At 43.4% G+C, this 20,250-nt stretch overlaps 1 protein-coding gene across 1 annotated transcript in view; it reads right to left on the reverse strand.

Moving 5' to 3' along the window:
* The window catches only part of SLC9A4 (solute carrier family 9 member A4), a 60,568-nt gene extending 40,810 nt beyond the window's left edge, over positions 1 to 19,758 (reverse strand). Inside the window, exons 1-2 of the mRNA XM_025354681.1 lie at positions 19,031 to 19,758; positions 13,394 to 13,857 (exon numbers count right to left, since the gene is read on the reverse strand). Coding sequence (XP_025210466.1) covers positions 13,394 to 13,857; positions 19,031 to 19,286 — 720 coding nt within the window. The 5' untranslated portion in view covers positions 19,287 to 19,758. The remainder of the gene's footprint in view (positions 1 to 13,393; positions 13,858 to 19,030) is intronic.
* Positions 19,759 to 20,250: the final 492 nt, after the last annotated feature.

The raw sequence follows: 20,250 nt of genomic DNA on the forward strand, positions 1-20,250 counted from the left end.
AGTCTTGTTTGACTACATTACTTTTAACAGGGGACTTTCTACCCAAGGGTGAGAGTAGACAGACCTTCAATAAGTCTATCGATAGACTAGGGTCTGGGAAGTAGTCTGAGGTGAAACCCTCTGCCCAGCTTGCAGCTATGGTAACTGTTTTTTTCTGTCACAAACATAATTGACTTGGAATGGATGACTAGAGAAATACAGTGAGATAGATTAAGGTACAACGAGGGACCATGAACAACTATGAGTTGTGGGACAGAAAAACTGAAAAATAGAAACTAAGAGAAGGGAAAGGATAATTCAGTGAATGATATGGAAGCTAACTGGAGCGGTGGTATGGTTTGACTATATCCCCACCCAAATCTCATCTTGAATTGTAGTTCCCGTAATCCCTATGTGTTAGGAGAGTGACATGGTGGGAGGTAATTGAATCATAGGGATGGTCACCTCCATGCTATTCTCATGATAGTGAGTGAGTTCTCACAAGATCTGATGGTTTTATAAAGGGCAGTTCCCCTGTACATGCTCTCTTGCCTGCCACCATGTAAGACGTGCCTTTGCTCCTCCTTTGCTTTCTGTCATAATTGTGAGGCCTCCCCAGTTATGTGGAACTGTGAGTCAATTAAACCTCTTTCTCTTTATAAATTACCCAGTCTTGGGTATTTCTTCATAGCAGCATGAAAGTGGACTAATACAGCAAATTGGTACAGGTAGAGTAGGGTGCTACTATAAGGATACCCAAAAGTGTGAAAGTGATTTTGGAACTGGGTAACAGGCAGAGTTTAGAAGAATTTGGAGGGCTCAGAAGAAGACAAGAAAGATTGGAACTTCCAAGAGACTTGGAAGGCTCAGAAGACAGGAAGGTGTGGGAAAGTTTGGAACTTCCTAGAGACTTGTTGAATCGCTTTGGCCAAAATGCTGATAGTGATATGGACAATAAAGTCCAGGCTGAGGTCGTCTCAGATGGAGATAAAGAACTTGTTGGGAACTGGAATAAAGGTAACTCTTTCTATGTTTTAGCAAAGAGACTGGCAGCATTTTGCCCCTGCTCTAGAAATCTGTGGAACTTTGAAGTTGAGAGAGATGATTTAGAGTACCTGGCAGAAGAAATTTCTAATAGGCGAAGCATCCAAGAGGATGCAGAGCATACATATTTGGAAAATTTGCAGCCTGAGGATGAGGTAGAAAAGAAAAAAAACATTTTTTGTGGAGAAATTCAAGCCTGCAGCAGAAATTTGCACAAGTAATGAGGAGTTGAATGTTAATCACCAAGACAATGGGGAAAATGTCTCCAGGTTCTCCAGGATATATCAGAGACCTTCACAGCAGTCCCTCCCATCACAGGGCTGGAGGCCTAGGGGGAAAAATGGTTTCCTGGGCTGAGGCCAGGGCCCCCCTGCTCTAGGCAGCCTTAGGACATGGTGTGCTGTGTCTCAGCTGCTTCAGCTCCAGCTGTGGCTAAAAGGGGCCAACGTACAGCTCAGGTCATTGCTTCAGTGGGTATAAGCTCCAAGCTTTGGCACCTTACACATGGTGTTGGGTCTGTGGGTGCACAGAAGTCAAGAATTGAGGTTTGGGAACCTCTGCCTAGATTTCATAGGATGTATGGTAACGTCTGGATGTCCAAGCCAAAGTTTTCTGCACGGGCAGGGCCCTCATGGAGAACTTCTACCAGGACAGTGCAGAAGGAAAATGTGGGGTTGAAGCCCCCATGCAGTCTCCCCATTTGGGTGCTGCCTCGTGGGGCTGTGAGAGGAAGACCACAGGCCTCCAGACCCCTGAATGGTAGATCCACTGACAGCTTGTACCATGTGCCTGGAAAAGCCACAGACCCTCAACACCAGCCCATGAAAGCAGCCGGGGTAGAGGGGGAGGTGGGGGTTGTACCCTGCAAAACTACAGGGGCAGAGCTGCCCAAGACCATAGGAACCTACTTGCATTAGCATGACCTGGATGTGAGACATGGAATCAAAGGAGATAATTTTGGAGCTTTAATATTTGACTGCCCTTCTGGATTTTGGACTTGCATGGGGCCTGTAGTCCCTTCATTTTGGCCAATTTCTCCCATTTGGGACAGGTGTATTTACCCAATGCCTTTATCCCCACTGTATCTAGGAAGGAACTAACTTGTTTTTGATTTTACAGGGCTATAGGTGGAAGGGACTTGCCTTGTCACGTGAGACATTGGACTGTAGACTTCTGAGTTAATGCTAAATTGAGTTAAGACTTTGGGGAACTATTGGGAAGGCATGATTGTTTTGAAATGTAAGGACATGAGATTTGGGAGGGGACAGAGGTAAAACAATATGATTTGACTGTGTTCCCACCCAAATATCATCTTTAATTGTAGCTCCCATAATCCCTACTGGTCATAGGAGGGACCCAGTGGGAGGTAACTGAATCATAGGGTGGATTTTTCCCATGCTGTTCTCATGATAACGAATAAGTCTCATGAGCTCTGATGGTTTTATAAAGGGCAGTTCCCCTGCACATGCTCTCTTGCCTGCTGCCATGTAAAATGTGCCTTTGCTCCTCCTTCGCCTTCAGCCATGATTGTGAAGCCTCCCAGCCATGTGGAACTGTGAGTCCATTAAACCTCTTTTTCTTTATAAATTACCCAGTCTCAGGTATTTCTTCATTAATAGTCAAAAAATGTATTAATACAAATGGGAAGACAAATTTAAAAATCGATTGAAAAAGCAGTAGAGTGTGAGCGAGTGACCGAATACATCCCTGATGAGGCTCTGAAATGACTACGTAATAGCTATTAGCACTGCTTATCCAATATTTCTTTCCCTTCTAGGAACCTTGTAGGATTGCACTTCTAGTCTCTTTGAGGTTAGTTGTCACCATGTGATTATGCCTGGCCAACTTTTGAGTTTGCAAGAGTTTTTGTTTGTTTGTTTGTTTTTCTCAAGAAAGAATTATAAGAGAGAGTTTCAAATAGGAGAGAATGGGGCATTTGCTTGCTGAGGTGAGACCCTCCAGAAATCTCTCTCTCCTCCAGCACAGTGACCAGCAATGTTCAAAATGGTAACTGCTCTATAAGCTAAAGACCTTGAATAACGATGAGTCCGGTTGATTTTCTAGCTTGTATTAAGGAGCTCTGGCATAGTAAACTCTGTCATGGGCAGTTTCTTGGCAACCACCTTCTCTGACTCTCCGACCACAAAAGGAAACCAACTAAGAAGACCAGCAATTACCTAGTAAGCTCTGTATAACGATGTAAAAGGCAGAAGAGAGGACGCTCTTTCACCTCACTCCTAAAGGAGGAGAAAAAAACACCTGAAGCCCAGGATAGAGAAGTTAAACAAGGTGTTCACCCATGTTCTTGGGGTTGAGATCTCTGGACACTCATTGTTTCTAAGTTCAGTGAACAGAGGCCAAGCTGGTGAACTGAATGGGTATCAGAACATGTAATGAGGAGAAAAGTGTGTGGATCAATAAAATCTGTTTATTGACCTAGGGCACAGCAATGACATTTCTTTAAGGAATTATTTTTCAATTTAAAAAGTTTGAAACTCTTCTGAGCTTTATGAAAGATGGAGGATTGCCATGGTTCGTAGCTGCAATTATCGCCTACTTGCCAATGACTTCCAAATATGCATCTTGTTTGATCTCTGGCCCAGGCTCTAGATTTTCATTTCTAAAACTACTGAACAATTTCTTTCAATTGCTTGTAGGTTTCTAAAACTCAACAATTAAAAACCAACCTAATACTATCATCCACCTCCACCAACACCTGTTCCTCATGGTGCCATCCGCCATCCAAGAACCCACCTGAGCCTACCACCCCTCAGTCTATGCAAATCCCTCTCCTCCTTCACTCCCCTCATCAATTTGGAGCAAACGACTTTAGGACTATCTTTCACCCTCTAGTGTCAGTTCACCTGCATGATACAAAAGGCAACTTAAAAGCCACTTAACCTCAAAACTGTTTTAACCATAAAAGCAAGCATCAGTTGTAACTGATAGATTTAAACTCACTGAAGACTATCTCTGTAATTTGCTTTTTCTGAGAAGAAGATTGCTCTGGCATAGTGGAACAAGCAGTGTCTGACACTAAGTAGTAGCTCAGTAATATTTTTTTGATAAATGGATGGATGGATGGATGGAGGATTAGAACTCAGGGGACCTCTGGTTCCACCAGACATGACTGAACTTCATTGTTAACATAAAGAAATGAGATTTCATGGTCTCTCAGCTCTCTTGGTGGTATTAGCCTATTACTAACAACCAAAGCTGGTCCTGGGGGGTAAGGAGGAAAGCATGGATTACCTCAGCCTGGAGGCAGGGTCAATGGTTTCCTCCCTCACCCATCACCTGGATCTAGTGCTCTCATCCAGGCCTGTGCAACAGGTTCTGCTGGATGTCATCCATTTATGCAACCATTGAGGAAGCTTATAAGGAAATTATTTGTCAGTCAGCACCTCCCAAACGGCGAACTCATGGGACTTTTCACATGACAGTGGGCATGTTTTTTTCCTACTGCAGCCTAACATACCCACAGGCCCTTAAGGATGCGTGAACGGGTATTGTTGGGGGTGGGACAGCTGTTGAAAACCACAGGACTAGGAAAGTCCCCAGGCTGTGCTTGAAGCCCTAAGCTTTTCTCTCAAGTCAGGAATTTCTGTTAATGTATTATGCAACCTCCTAGGAATTATCTGTGGCTAGAAAGGGTTCTAATAAAACACAGAACAAGCAGGTCCATGGTTAAAAGGAATGATTTACAAACTGAAAGAAATAAGTCGCGTGTTCATAGCTGTGGCTCCTCAAAGGCAGGGGATGAAGCGTGTTTGCTTTTGCATCCCAGGCACTCAGCAAGGCTGGCTGGAGAGAACTTCTCCCATGCGCTTTTCTGTACTCTTTCGGATTATTCCCTAAAAAGCTCAAGAGACATTGCTTCCCTCCCTGTTTCTCCTCTAAATCCATTTCCATAGCTGCTCAACCCCACCTCCTGACAAAGAAAAGACAACTTGAAAACCAGAGAGGATTTGTTCTTTTTTCTTGTGCTTGTGACCTGAAGTGAGTTCTAATCACTCCTCGATAGCTCACAGTGTAGTCTAGCTGAAAGCCAATTTGTACAATTCAAACTTCAACCATTCTGTTTAGCCAGAAGAAAACGAACCAAACAAGTGTTTGATTAATCAAATGGGAGGTGTTGCAATGAAATAATAAAGCGCCCCTCCAGCCCTGTGGTGCTTTAGCATGCCTCCCAAAGATTATCCCACACCCTTCAGGCTGCTCCTTAAAGGGCGAGTCTGCGGCTTGGACGCCCGAAGTGCAGGAAGTAAAGGGGTTGCCTGTTGTGGAAGGTTCGAAGTCAGATTTGGTGAACCTCCGCCCCCTGCAACACTCTCCTTCATTTCCTGGGATCTGCATTGATCTACTGATCTGCTCCTCACTTCTCCCAGCTCCTCCTGTCTCCCCAGCCCAATCCAAGCTCTTTATCACAAGCTATAGTGGTTGCTGCACCTCTCCCTCTCTCTCCCCCACTCCTCTCTCTCTCTCTCTCTCTCCATCTCTCTCTCTCTCTCTCTCTCTCTCGGTCTGTCTTTCTCCCTCTGCCTGTCACACACAGACACACACACACACACCCCCCACCTGTGGGCTGAGAAGTTCACCGTGAGAACCTCCAAATATTTTTACTGAAAGCGCATGTCTGAAGGCAAATGCCTGAATCCTTTGGGACCCATGTCTGGACTGGGTGAGCACCAGACTCCTGCCCTCACCAATAGAAGGTCAGAAGCAGCCCCAGGAGAGAGCTTCACAGCTAAGGCACTTGCTGAGACTTTGCAGGGCTGTGGAGTTCACTCCCCAGGCACCCGAAGCCAACCAATCAAGGCTGCATGGCCCTTTCTGCCTGAAGTTTAGGTATAATCTCCGTTTCTATGCCTGACAGACACCCAGCAGATGGTTGCTTTTACGTGGACCCATCTCCGGCACACAGGAAGGGCAAGGGGACATTTGTGTATCACCTGCCCTGCGCCAGGCCTCCGGAGTCTCATTTCACAGCCTCCTCACAGTCACCCTTTGAAGTCAGATTAATCATTCCCATCTTACATATGTGGAAACTGAGGCACAAAAGGATTGCGTCTCTTGCTCAAGATCAGGCAACTTTGTAGGCCCACGCCCCCCATATACAGTGAGCTCTCTACATTCTTGGCCAGAGGAAAGTGTCTCCTAGTAAAGCTATCTCCTCTCAGCTCCCATCCTTGGAATCAGAATAAAATGAAAGGAAATATAAAGAGGACAAGGAAAAGATGCCTATTCTCCCCTCAAGATTCTGTTCAAGTGTACATACAGCTCTTCTCTAGGAAAAGCTGACACTGCAAAGTTCAGATAGACAGACACGACAATGTGGCATCTTTAGGGTGTCAAGAGAGCTCTGTGGCTCAGACGTACTCATGCAGGTGGGGGGGGACTGACTCTGTGCCAGGTGTTATTTTAAATGCTTTACGTGTATCAATTCATTTTAACCCTCCCTCAACCCTATCTCCATATTACAGAAAGGAAAATGAGGCCCAGAGAGGGTAAGTAATTCACCTGACGTCACTCAGCTTGCAAGGAGTGGAGGCAATGAAGCATATGACTTCCCATCCATGCTCTTGGCTATGCTTTACTGCTCTTGAATAGGAAGTAATAGAGTAAGGACCCCTTTTGAGGCAGGAAAATATAAAGCAGAAAGGATCATGAAGGAAAATTTGCCCTCAAATGAATAGGCTGGATACGTGGTTCACCCTCATGTGCCCTGTGTCCAGGACAGTGGGGTGCAGGACACGTGCATGACAAGGTGTGGGGAAGGAGAGATAGGACCCTGGGAGTCTTCCCTCTGCCCATGCCCGCCCCTGGTTTTATCCCACCTTTAGCATTTAGGCTCAGGAAGCAATTCTGAAGTTTGGCGGTGACAATTAATTTGAGGAAAATCACCCCAGTTTGCTCCCTTTTGGGGGCTTGAAGAAAGGGGGCTTCAGTCACTGGAAACATAGACCTGGGCAGCAGGCCAGCCCTAGGGCCAACGCGGCCCCTGCACTCCTCTCCTAGTCCTCACTTCTTGTTGCTTCATTCATTATTCACTCTTCCGGCAGCATCCATTCTTTCACTAGAGCCCTTGACTCAGCGCCCTCTGCAATGCTCCATTCTAGATGCCGAGTCCTGTGATTGCAGGAGGGAACAGCATGGACAGAAATCGAGAGACCCAACAGACAACAAGCCAGCAGAGTTATGTTGCTACAGGGACAGACAGATGAGAAGAGAAGAGGGCAAAGGAATTTTGGCATGAGGGATCAGATATAGGATCGAAGATATCGGATCTAAGCTAGCAGCAAGAATCCATAATAAATAGAGGGAAAATTGCAAAATGAATGAAAGGTCAACGGTCTCTGATAGAAACTCTTGCCATTGATCGCCTCAGCCAAAGGGAATTGCTGGCTGGGCAAAGCAGTGAGTATGACTTTTCACTCTGTCTCTGGGATACTGAGCTTCATAGAATAAACTCTAGTCAATGAATAGATAAATGACTTCTATGAGAATCTGTGTCTTTATAACAAAAATAAAACAGTGAAGAAACTTAGGCACATGGTGACCTGCTAAGTCACTCAAGAGGCCTGAAGGACTGAGAAGGGCCAGTACAGAGATGTGGACCTAGACAGTCTGGGTCCAGGGGGTCTCTGTCCTTAACCACTATGTACTATCACCCCCTCATTAAGGTGCCGTGAGGCTTACATAAGGAAAACGGCATGAAGCAGCCATCAAGGTGACTGACCCAGCGCTCAGAACATTTAGCTCTGCTTCCCCACCCACTATCCTCCTGGAGAATGGCATCCAGAGCCAGTAAGATGTCACCAGAGGAGGAAGCAAGAGTAGGAGGGGAGAGAGGGATGGGGAAAAGGGGAAGTACCGGGTGGCAGTCAAGAGCAGAGACGCCTTGAAGCCAGGCTGCGTGGGTTCCAGCCTCAGCCCTGGCCCGCCTGGGTCTTTGACCTCTCTGATGAGGTAGAGGAGATAAGGAGCTGGGGCGAGCTGGGGATGATAGAAAGCTTGGTGGCCTCCCTTTGTTGCTTATCCAGCAAGTTGATCCAAGAAAACCAGGGCAGAATATAAATCTAAGAACAATCCGCCCTACCACCTGTGAGGTGGTGCCATATGTAAAATCAGCTGCTTGTTCAGAATGAGCTGAACACTAAACAGGGTCTGGGAGCTGCGTCAATACAAAGTCATGGCCAGCATTCATTGAGTGCTTACTCCAGGCTGGGCATTCACTCTGCTAAGAGCTGAGTATAAATTTTCCAGTGATCCTGTGAGCTGAAGAATGTCATTATCCCAATTTTACAGCAAGAGGAGGCACAATAGGATCAGAATGTTGCCTCAAGCCACACTGTTTTGCAGAAAGAACCCTGGCTTCACTCACTGGACTTGAGCCCAGTCTCCTCATCGGTAGCACGTAGGTTCTCTCTTGTCCCTCCCAGTTCCATGAGTGGAAAATTCAAAAGGTAAGGACAAAAGGAAAAGTTTAGGAGGCAGAGCTGCGCACACCCATGTCTGCTCTGTCATCGTTCAGGCGGTGTGTCCTTGTGCAGCTCATTTTAAACTCCTTTGCTTTATTCTCTTCATTCATGAAGTAAGGGCACTTGGTCATGCCTCTTAGTAAAAGCAAAGGATTTAACAAAACACTAATAAATGCAGAAATGACATAGTAGCCGCACCTGTCTTCCTGCTGTGATTTTGGCCATGAGATTTTAACTAGGGACATTGTTTATGCAATTTTAGAAACATCCTTTTCTTAAAAATAAAAAATTGTATATATCCAAGCTGTACAGCATGATATTAATATATATATTAATATGTTTTTATATATAATATATTTTCACATATATTATGTATATGTTTATGTGTGTGTGTATATATATATGCTGTACATGGTGAGATAGTTACTAAGGTCAAGCTAATTCTTGTATCCATCTCCTCACATTGTAACCATTTGTGTACAGTGGAGGGTGAGGACACTAAAGATATCTGGGTTTTGTCTCCCTCCTTTTGCCCGATCATTAAGCGTGTGTGTGTTCTGGTGATTAGTGTCATAACCTAAAATATTCAGCAAGATGGAGGAATAAGTGGGGCAAGAGATCTGGAGAATCAGATTCATCAATATTTCGGCTGTTGGTAGCAACCCCTTGTCTTTGGTGGGAAGGCAGCTCTTTTGTGGATGAAGATTTGCAGCGTTGTCGCATGTAACCCACAATCACAGGCCACCTTCTGGATGACTCAGCCTCCTTGCCGAAAAGGCATGCTTGTGACTGCTGCCCCCAAGAAGGCTCCTTCCTCAATGAAAGGGTGAGGTCAAGGCCCTTAGCTCAAAATACAACTGGACGGCAGCAAGTACCCGTTCCTTTTCAGCTGTGTTCTAAATATGGCCCTGGGGCTTCTCTGGTTTCACTTAGGGACCCAGCAGTGCCAGTGCACACTTAATACTCACTGTGCTGTGGGTGACCACAGAGTGGCCCAAGATTGACGTGTGGACAACCCCACAGAGCCAACGCAACAGCAGCTCTGCCCAGCAGAGGTCACAACAGTGTCCTCAGCAGATACTCCGGTGGCTTGAAAATTATAATTTTATCCTGAAATGATCGTTCTTAAAAATGTCTCCCCCAAAGCAATTAAACTTTGGGGAAGTCAAACAAATGTTGCTAACAAAGAAACCCCAACCAGAAGCCAAGCCGGGGTTGGCTCTCCATGTGAAATCTAGAGACAACTCAGGAGGAAGTCAGATTCTCAAGCTCGAGGCAGGAGTCAAATGCTTTCCTTGGTAATTGATAAAGACTCTTCCTTGGCAAGAACTTTTGTAGATTATATCAGAGTTTTTGATGAATAAAGAATGTGCTGTGAAAATTAAAGAAATGGCATTTATCCAGTAGTATCTTGACTTCTGTAATAATTCATGAAGGAGAGGTTGAATAATTGCCTCAGAATGGACTTCCAAGGGGTGGCCCTGGTCTTGTCACAGACGAACACCCTCTGGGACATTGTCAGTAGTGTGGGTGAGAGTAACCAGATAACCCCCAAAAAACTTGAATCTGAGTGAAATAAGGTTATCTCTGGGAGATGAACTAGGAAATGGACACATCATGGATCAGAGGGGCTGCATTAAGAGATAGAATGGATTCCCAGACAAGGACATTTACTCATTTGTAACACAACTGAAAGTATGACAGTATTTATAGAAGGAGTGGGTTGGGGAAAAGGGATCTCAGAGACTAATCCAGTGTGGTCTGGGGAGATGGATACGGTCCTTGTTCTAGGCACACCATCATTTTATAGCAACATATATCAGCTTCTCTCAACCTGAAGGCAATAAATCCATAGTTCTCAAACTTCAGCAGTCATCTGAGGTTTTAATAATACAGGTTTCTAGGCTCAACTCCCAGACAGTCTGGGTCAGAGGGTGTGAAATGGGACTGGACATCTGAAGATTCATCAGTCCCACCAGTGTGATGTTGAGACACATGGCCTGAGGACCAGACTTTGAAAAATGAAATCTCTGAATCGTATGGCAGTCTGGAGTCCAGGTTCCCCTGTCAGCTTCCTGACAATGTGGCTTTTTGTGAAGCATGCCCACAAGTGTAGAATACACCAGCCTGATGATTCTAGTGCCTTGCCTCAGCCATTGGGGATTCTCATTACGAACACATGATTTGACATCTGGCTTCATGTATGGGCCTCCTTTGCTTTGGAAATCTGTGGGTATAGCTCAGATTATTTCTCAAAGGGGACTTTTTCTCTCTGTACTACTTTTGCATAAAGGTTTTACAAAAAAGATCTTGCTTGCCAGGTGAATTAGTAAATTGTAAATGGGAAAAAAATTAAAACCTGAATGTTTGCATGTCTTTTGGTTAGACACAATCTCTGGAAGCAAAATATGAAACCCAGGATCAAAAAAGGGTACATTAGTAGGTTTCAGTATATAAAAGTTTAAAACTTCTATAGGGTAAAAGATACTATAATCTCAAAAGTGTAAATGATAGAATGGAAGAAAATATTTGGTCTTTATGAGACATTCAAAAGTTTAAAGGTAAGATAATTTAATGAATTTCTATAAATCTTTTTTAAGCAAGTGGTCCCAAAGAAAAATGGGCAAGATGCAACATTTGCATATAAAAATTGGCATATGACACACTTTTACTAAAAAAAGTATTCATTGTTTATCTGAAATTTAAATTTAACTTGGTGTCCTGTATTTTTTTAAGTTTGCCAACCCTGAAAGGACATGAGCTTTCAATGTACAGCATGTGACAGAGTCACGATTTGCAGTTGCTGAAAAGTTGCTTAATATTATCATGGAAATTAAAACAAATATGAGAAATGCTTTTTGCTCATGACATTAGAAAACATTAAGGAAACAATGTCCCTTGTCAAAGATACAAGAAAATATGGATGCAATACACTGTCTAAGGAAGTATAAACTGATAAAGGCTTTCTGGAAAATCTTGACAGATGTGGCCTAGGGGCTGAAATTAAGGTTTGATATTATGTACTGCCTCGATATTTGGCAAAATTATGAAGACCTCAGCTGGTCTATCTGCAAGTTTCCCTCCTCGCTCCCATCCCTGGATAAGTTGCCCCAGCCAAACCACCCTCCTTATCAAAGGTACCAGGCACAGTTCCTGCTTTTTCCTCAGGTTTCAGGTCCCTGCCAACCTGCAAAATGATTCCAACAACTCAATCACCTCCTCCTGTGAGAACCAGGGAGCACCTGGTTCTCTTGTTACTACAAAGCCTGCCTCCCGCAGCTCCTGCTTGTTCATTCTGTTCCCAAGTGCAGCCTCTGTGTGGCCCTGCGGGGCATGTGGCATCCTCCTCCCCTTGGCGGTGAGTATAGGTGACTGATAAACTGCTGTCAGTCTCATCTGCCCAATGTTGGGTGTCATGTGTTTGGCCATCTATAACCTTAGAGTGAGAATCTCTCATTTACCAAAGAGGCAGATAGGAGCTGATTCAAACAGCAGCACATTTTAAATTGTTAAATATACATATTATTTAAACTGGAAATTTCACTTCTAAGAAAACATCATATAAAAATACAAATGCAAAGAAAGAGGCATGCAGAAAAAAATAATATTCAACATGCATTTCAACATTGCTTGTAAGAATGAAACTTTGGAAACAACCTGAATGACCCATTCATCAGGAAACTGTTAGATAAGTTACTGTAACTTCATCTATGAAATACTATGCAATAGCTGAAAAGACATAGAAAAAGGGCCAGACACGGTTGCGGTGAGCCAAGATTGCATCATTGCACTCCAGCCTGGGCAACAAGAGTGAAACTCCGTCTCAAACAAAAGAAAAAAAAAACAAGACATGGAAAGACTTGTTATATCTAAGCAATACATAAAATCCACCCACTTTATATTAAAAAATACAGATCACATACACATACATGATAAAAGATTTGCAAAAATGTTGTATATGCATATAACAAAGACAGGAGGGAAAAGGCCAAGCTGATAAAAGTGGTTGCCTCTTGCATAGAGGAGGAGGTGAGGGCAAGCAGAAGCTTTTGTGTTTCATGCGATATAGTTTTGTACTGTTTGATTCCTACAGTGAAAATGTATTCTAGTATCACTTATGTGCTGTGACAGAAATTTAAAAATAAGAAATGTATATAAAAGTATGTATAAAAGTCTTCTTGTCTAACAACTGCTGAAAGTTTGTAGTAATTAATGAAATTGAGTAACGGGACTGGCTACTTCTCAATATTCCAGCACCCCCAGCCTGCAGACATCCCCTGAGCCTTAATGGTAGGTGTTGCTCAAGCCTGTATATCCTTCTCAGTTTCCCACCAGAAAGACTCATAAGCAAAAACACCTCATTCACGTTTTTCCATACAAGTCCCGCAACTGAGTGATACAAAAACTAACACATTTTCACGAATCTGTCGCCATCTCTTCCCTGACCCTTATCTCTAATGCGGTATGTTAAAAAACAAAACAAAAACGCATATAAAGGGAGTGAGAGTGAGGTCTGATGATGGAGAGAAAATAGAAACATCAGCTTCTGCTTTAGCTGCCGTGAAACCCCAGAAGGGCCATTAGCAACAGTTTCTGTTTGCTAAGTGAAAAACTACATTTAACTCAAGAATGACACGTTCTTTCTCCTTTCCCACTCTTTAGAGAAACGAGCTGGCTTGTGAATGACAAGCAATGCGAGTGAGCCGTTATGTAGACAGTGCAGATCCTCAGGAAATTCACCAGAACTCGGACCACACCGCGTGGGCTGAAGCTCATCCCTGTCGTGCTGCGCTGAGCCACGCTGGAGCCCTCTCCATAGCCTCCGGTCCCCAGCCCCACCCCGAACCCTCATCTTCCCCGGAAGCGGGGGCGGGCACATGACATCTCACCACAGTAATGCCGTCATTGAGCAGGGCCTCCCCGAAGATCATCATGTAGAGCTGCTCGTTCACACGCGCCTCCTCAAACACAGCCAGCACGGCCACGGGGTCCACGGCGGAGATCAGGCTGCCGAACAGCAGGTTCTGCAGCAGGTTGACGTCGCCCAGGCCAAAGGCCTTTACCTGGCAGATGAAGTAGAGGGAGAGGCCAATGCCCAAGGCGTTGATCAGGGCCCCCAGTACTGCCCACCACAGGATGGAGCCGATGTTCTCAAAGAAGGGCCGGGTGGGCATGAAGTAGCCGCCCTCCAGCACGATAGGTGGCAGGAGATACAGGAAGTAGATGCTGGAGTCCATGACCGGAGGCGATTTGTGGTCGGTGCCGAAGATGATGCCGCCCACTAGCGCCCCCACCAGGATGAGGAGGCAGCTCTCTGGCATGAGGCCCGGCAGCCTGCGGTAGAGGTGGAAGCCTGCGGAACAGCGGAGAGCACAGTTAGGTGTTTGCAAACGAAACGGTCTGGGTGTACCTGAGGTCTTTTAAAGTCAAGCAGACAGGACCGTGGGCAAGCTGGCTGGCATCCGAGCCTCAGCGTCCCACCTGTAGCAGGAACTGGTAGTGTCATGAGGGCCGTCAATAAGATCAGTAGGTAACATGCCCAGCTCAGTGCAGGTCACAGAATCATTCTCAGCCAGCTGCTCCCTCCCCCATCCTCCTTCCTGCTTTCCCATCTTACAGGGATCTGCGAGGGTGCGTGAGGGAAAAGGAGAAACGAGGGTGAAACTTTTGCACTCATGCAAGCCCAGGTTTCAAGCTCATGCCGAATCTATTATAGTCACCAAAACCTGAGCTTGTTCCAAACTTACCTGACCTCATTCCCCTCTTCACCCAACACATACACAAAAATTAAAAGTCCTTTATTTTGTCTCCTGTGTTTAACCAATGACATTGCTATCTGGTCAGCCACTGAAGAGGGAAATCAGGTCGCATTCTCATGAGTGACTCTTCATCAATCAGCTCTGTATTTATTTCTTATGTCATGACTCTCATTCACTACCCTTAAAATTATCCCCTCCTCTCCATTTCTTTGGCTACTGCCTTTATTTAGGATCTTCCCATTTCTCATCTTAATGATTGCATTGTCTTCTTGACCTCCAATCTCACCCTTGACCCCCCAGGTCATTCCACACTCTACTGTCAGATGATTTTTCTACACCATGGGTCTCTGATTGTCTCAATTCCCACCTAGGATTCTGAAGGCACACAAAGCATCTCCTGGATTGTAAACCAAGGGTATTAGTTGAGCCTCACTGTGCAAAGACTACAGTTAAGTACCGCCAGGTGGAAGACCAGAGAGGTAGACAACTGCAATTCCCAGTATTGATAAAGTTTTAGAAACAAGACATGAGCAACTAAGAAGATGACGTGTAAGTATATAATGAACGGCATATTGAACATATCAACAAACATGGTGAGAGATCAGAGCTCAGCAGATCACCATGGGGCTCTCTCCAAGTCGGTCTCCCACACATTCTGCACTATCTTTATGTAGCCTGCATTCAGTCAGTCAAAGGCGTCACTCTGCAGGCCTCTTTCTTGTCTTCTCATTCTAATGTCACTGCTTGGATTGTCCTTTTCCTTGGTCCCTTTAAGTCCTGCTCATCCTTTGAGGCTTAGCTTTCCCTAGCTTCTTCCTAAGTTCATATGTTCCTCTGAATTACTACTAATAAAGCATTTTATCTGACTCTGTCTAATAACAATAATCCCTGTCTACTATTTTTTTGTGCATGATTCATGTCTCCTAATAATGTGGAAACCCCCCAGACTCAAGCAGAATGATTTACATTGTCATGTCTCCCCAAATACTTAGCACGGTATCTTGTCCACAACAGCTGGCCTATTTGCTGAAAGCATCTGTAAGTGTATAAATGAAGGAATAAACAGTTAAATGTTTATCAGAGAAGCTTTCTCATGAGAAGAGATTGAACAGGTTGTTGGAGAATGATGAGGATTGGGTAACAGAATGGGAGAGATTTTAGGTGAGGAGAACATCAAGAGTGAAAGAAGAGAGGAACAAATGGCCTAGCCAGATACCTTTGACGTTCATTGAGGGGATCCACTCGGCTAGAGCAACCTTTGAACTGGGAAAAGTGTCAGGAGAGGACTTGGAAAATGATTTTGAGACAAATAATGGAAGACCTTGAATTCAAACCTAAGGAAGGTGGTGGGCTTCCAGCCACAGGCCACAGGGAGTCAGCAAATATCTCCTTGGGAATTGTTAGATTCACCCATCCAAAGATGATATAAGCTTCCCTGACCATGGCTTTGAACTTCTCCATTCACTATAAGTTAACACAACAGGGGGTAATTATCACCAAGGAATACCATCCCCACTTTCATCTGGCTTCAGGGTCGGGGTAAGCACTCTTCTGGTGCACTGAACTCATCATTTTCTAATCACTGCTTATTTCTCCATTTCCTCTTCCTCCTCTTTATTTTACTTCTTTCTTCTTCTCCTCCTATTTCTCCATTTCCTCTTCCTCCTCTTTATTTTAATTCTTTCTTCTTCTCCTCCTATTTCTTCTCCTTCTTCATCTTCTCTTTGTCCAGCTCCTGCTGCTCCTTCTTACTCTCTTCCTCCTTCTCCTTCTTTTTACCTCCTCCTACTACTTATCCATCTCCTCCTTCTCTTTCTCCTTACCCTTCTCCTTCTCCTTCTTCTTCAGTTAGTGCTTATTTTAACCAAACTTAACTTTTTTAATATATAAAGGAGGTGGAAGAGCCCATAGCGTGATTTTCTCAGGCCTTATAGCTCCCCAGTTTGGCCTTGCTTCCAGGAATCCAGTTTCCTGAGATGGATCCAACATTCACCTGCTTTAAGTCAAGTCGTTCTCTACACAGTTGTGCAGGAAGAGGCCACACATCCATAAGTAGGGCCCTGTAAAGAGAAATGCTACCTGCCTTTCACATTTTAAAACTTCTCCCTTTCATGATGGACAATAGAGTCAATCACTTAAAATTTACAGTTTCAGTCCTTAGAGCTTAAATGGACACAAATATTAAAAGTCCTGTCTGAAAGTCAAAGAAGGCCCTACAATTCTGTTCTTCCCAAAGATTCAAGGAACATTCGTCTATGACGTTCTAAGACGTGGAACTGAAGTAGAAGATAAACCACAAAGTCTGAGGTGGCTTTGTATTATCTTTGTTCTACATTATCTTTGTTTTATAAGTGCACAGTTGGGTGTTTTAAAAAGGACTAGGGGAGAGTTTTGATGTTTTTCTGTCAGAGTATCTATGGGCAGTAAGTACTAAGTTAAACTACCTTCCCTATTAGAGCAAGTCCCTTGAGGTCAGGGACCACGGTCATTTCCACATATTTCATGGGTGTTCTGAAAATACCCATGATAGAATGAACATGATAGAAAAAACACCCATGATAGAAAAAACACCTTGATAGAATGAGGAATAAAAGAATGAATCATAATAATGATTATTAATTTTATTCTGATTCATGTTTAATAATATAATATTTAAAAACCCATATGAATTTCTTAAGTGTTAAAAGTATAAATCATCATCATAATTATTATTTTGGCCCTAATACATAAGCCCTTATACATAAAACTACCAGCCTAGTACCTGGCACATAGTATATATTCAATAAATATGGCTTTTTTTTTTTTTTTTTTTTTTGAGACGGAGTCTCGCTCTGTCGCCCGGGCTGGAGTGCAGTGGCCGGATCTCAGCTCACTGCAAGCTCCGCCTCCCGGGTTTACGCCATTCTCCTGCCTCAGCCTCCCAAGTAACTGGGACTACAGGCGCCCGCCATCTCGCCCGGCTAGTTTTTTGTATTTTTTAGTAGAGACGGGGTTTCACCGTGTTCGCCAGGATGGTCTCGATCTCCTGAGCTCGTGATCCACCCATCTCGGCCTCCCAAAGTGCTGGGATTACAGGCTTGAGCCACCGCGCCCGGCCAATAAATATGGCCTTTTTATCTCCTCACTCCTCATGTCCATATGGAATACAAAAATAATCTAAATTCTTGAAGACTAGTGAATATGAAATTGTACTTGAATAAGTGTATTCTGATATCCTACTCTTTTTTCTAAAGTATGTTAAATTACATCATGAAAATCAAGAACATTTAAACCAACAGTTCTATGAATAATCGTATTTTCACAGTGCTCTTCACTCCTAGACAGAATGAATATGGATGCATACAATGCCTCTACAAAACAAGCTAGGTTTTACACAAATATAAAACCAAGACAAAATGCACCCTTTCTGCATTTATATGTTTATTGATAGAGCAACTAGCTAGTCAGTGACAGGACGAGTTTCCTGGTACTCAGATTGACTTGAGCCATTTCTGTGAAGAGGAAGCCGGGTTGTGGAATGGGAGCAGGAAACACAGAATCTCTAGCATATTGTTTTAAAAGGAAAACTCAAGTACCAAGTAAGATCACCTTGAACACAATCAGTGTCCATATGATTTCACGAAAGATGTTAGACTGCTCTGAACTGAGAATGTTATCCATTTAGAAAGCCATTTTTACTTGAATATCTCTTAAAAATATAGTAAGACCCTTTGTGTGACTTAATTACTAAGCAAATTGCACAAGACTTCTTCAAACTAACAATTCCTATTTAATCTTCACACTTTACTAGCTCAAAATGAATAGCAACTATAAAGGATAGTCTAAAGGGGACACTTATACCAGTGTCCCCAACACCCATGGAGAGGCAGCTAGGTGAATAGCCAGAGCCCACAGAAGGTAACTGCCAGACCTCAAAGCTCAACCCACATTTCACATCCATCCTAGAGAAAACATACACATATACATAAATGAGAATTAAAATGTTTCATTGATTCTATCTCAATAAGGCAATCTACATACTCAAATAACATAAAGTTTATAGCTGAGGCAAAGGAGACATTGTGCTTAGCATTTGAGATAATTATATTAATTTTCCACTTTCAAATAAGTTGGTTTTAAAGAGACAAGGGGGTGCAGTTAGGGATTAAATAGTCACAGAGAATAACCACCTCTTTGGTTTTTGACACAAAGATCCCTTGATTGGAATTTAATCTATTAACTTGGATTCACTTTATTTCACAAAGGAAACTAGAGGTGCTCACTGGCCCCACTTGGCCTGGGTATAAACTAATATTTTACTGACAGATATAATCTTATATGCCCCAGCATCCCATCACTGAGTGATACTAGTTGCCTATGGCTTTTTTTTTTTTTTTTTTTTTTTTTTTTTTTTTTGCTTTCTGTCAATTTGCAAGGAGCACATGCTACTTCTAAAGAATAGTTTTCTAAAGAGAGTTTTCTAAAGAACTCTCTTCTAAAGAGAGTTTTGCATGTCAACAATGTCACATGGTTGTCACCCTGAAATGAGAAGAAACCAACACAACCCAGTACACAGAAGTATACTCTCAAATATCAAAGCACAATCTCAAAGTATTAAACAGCTTAGTAAAATGCAGTTATGACTTTCCCTTGACTGAAAGGAAGAGAATTTTTAATGTAATAGCAGTAACAGTTAAAATCCTCTTAGCCCATTATCTACAAGGCATTTTCACATTCACTATCTTATGCAAAAAAATAGCTCACCAAACCAGGTGTTGAAGGACTTACCTATTTTTGCAAGGGATGCTAGAAGTATCCAGAGAGTGACCTCATAAGGAATTTGCACATAGTCATAATCCAGTTCAAAAACAGATATCCTCTCGTCTGGCTCTGAGCTGGCAGCAGCAAACCAAGCGTTAGGTGCATACTGAGCAGTGGAATTTGCAGATTCATTCAAATCAGAAGATGCTTCAGAACACTCAAGAGCCACTAGCAGTAGCAAACAATTCCAAGGACTGAAAGTCACGAGCATCTGCAGAGCCATTCTTGTGGGCTTCTCCTACCTACACCCCTGGGTGGATGTGCGCCACACATCTGAAGTCGGGGAGGCTTCTAGAGAGTGATTGCATCCACCTGGGTCAAAAGTAATATAGGTACAGTCCGTGGGTCCTCCCAAGAAGATTCCAAGTGTGTTATTGAGCTCTGCATCTAGACGCTTTCTAATCTTCTTTAAATCGTTTGTGTTCAGGCAACTCAGCTTCCAACTCAAACGCAGTTATTCAATAGACTTGTTAAAGTCCATGGAGTTACCTGGAGGACCTCCATCCAATCATGGCTTGAGCAGTTTATGAAAGGAATAAAAATCTCTTCACTTAAAGGCATTTCCTCATTTCACTGCATACTGGCTTTGTCTTGTGGGTGAAAATTTAAAAGGATACTGTAGCGGTCATTCCACAGATCATTGGAGTCCTTCTAAAGAGGAAAGGAAACCTTCCCTCTCTATCAGATCCCAAGAAGGAGCTATCTGATCTGCACCTGTTCCTTCTCTCCTCCCCCTGTCCTCTCATTTGTTTTGAATGGCCAAGGCTGCAGGTAGCTTTTGAACTACACTTAATTATTTGCTCTGATTTGACTTTTGTAATGAAATCCTTTCTCTGAGTGTTCTCGGGAGGTCACACTGCTGACACCTAGTGGGCACCTGCAATACAACACCCTTGACACGTTCAGTGATGATTATTAAGGTGACCATGAAAGTATCTAAACCAGGACACTTTGGGGAATGAATAATAATAATGATAATTATGCAAAGCTATAGGCACAAACCAGAACTGTCTGGCAAACTGTCTTATATTGTCTCTATACATGAGGAAGAAGGAGGATAAGAAGGAGGTGGTAACAACAAGGATGGTAGCAAACACTGAAACTTTTGCGTGTTACCAGACTCCATGAGTAGTCATTCATAGAAGGAATGAAGTTCCAGATCTCTATGAACTTTACACTATAATTTT

The sequence above is a fragment of the Theropithecus gelada genome, chromosome 13 (assembly GCF_003255815.1).
Source record: "Theropithecus gelada isolate Dixy chromosome 13, Tgel_1.0, whole genome shotgun sequence".
Classification (NCBI taxonomy): Eukaryota; Metazoa; Chordata; class Mammalia; order Primates; family Cercopithecidae; genus Theropithecus; species Theropithecus gelada.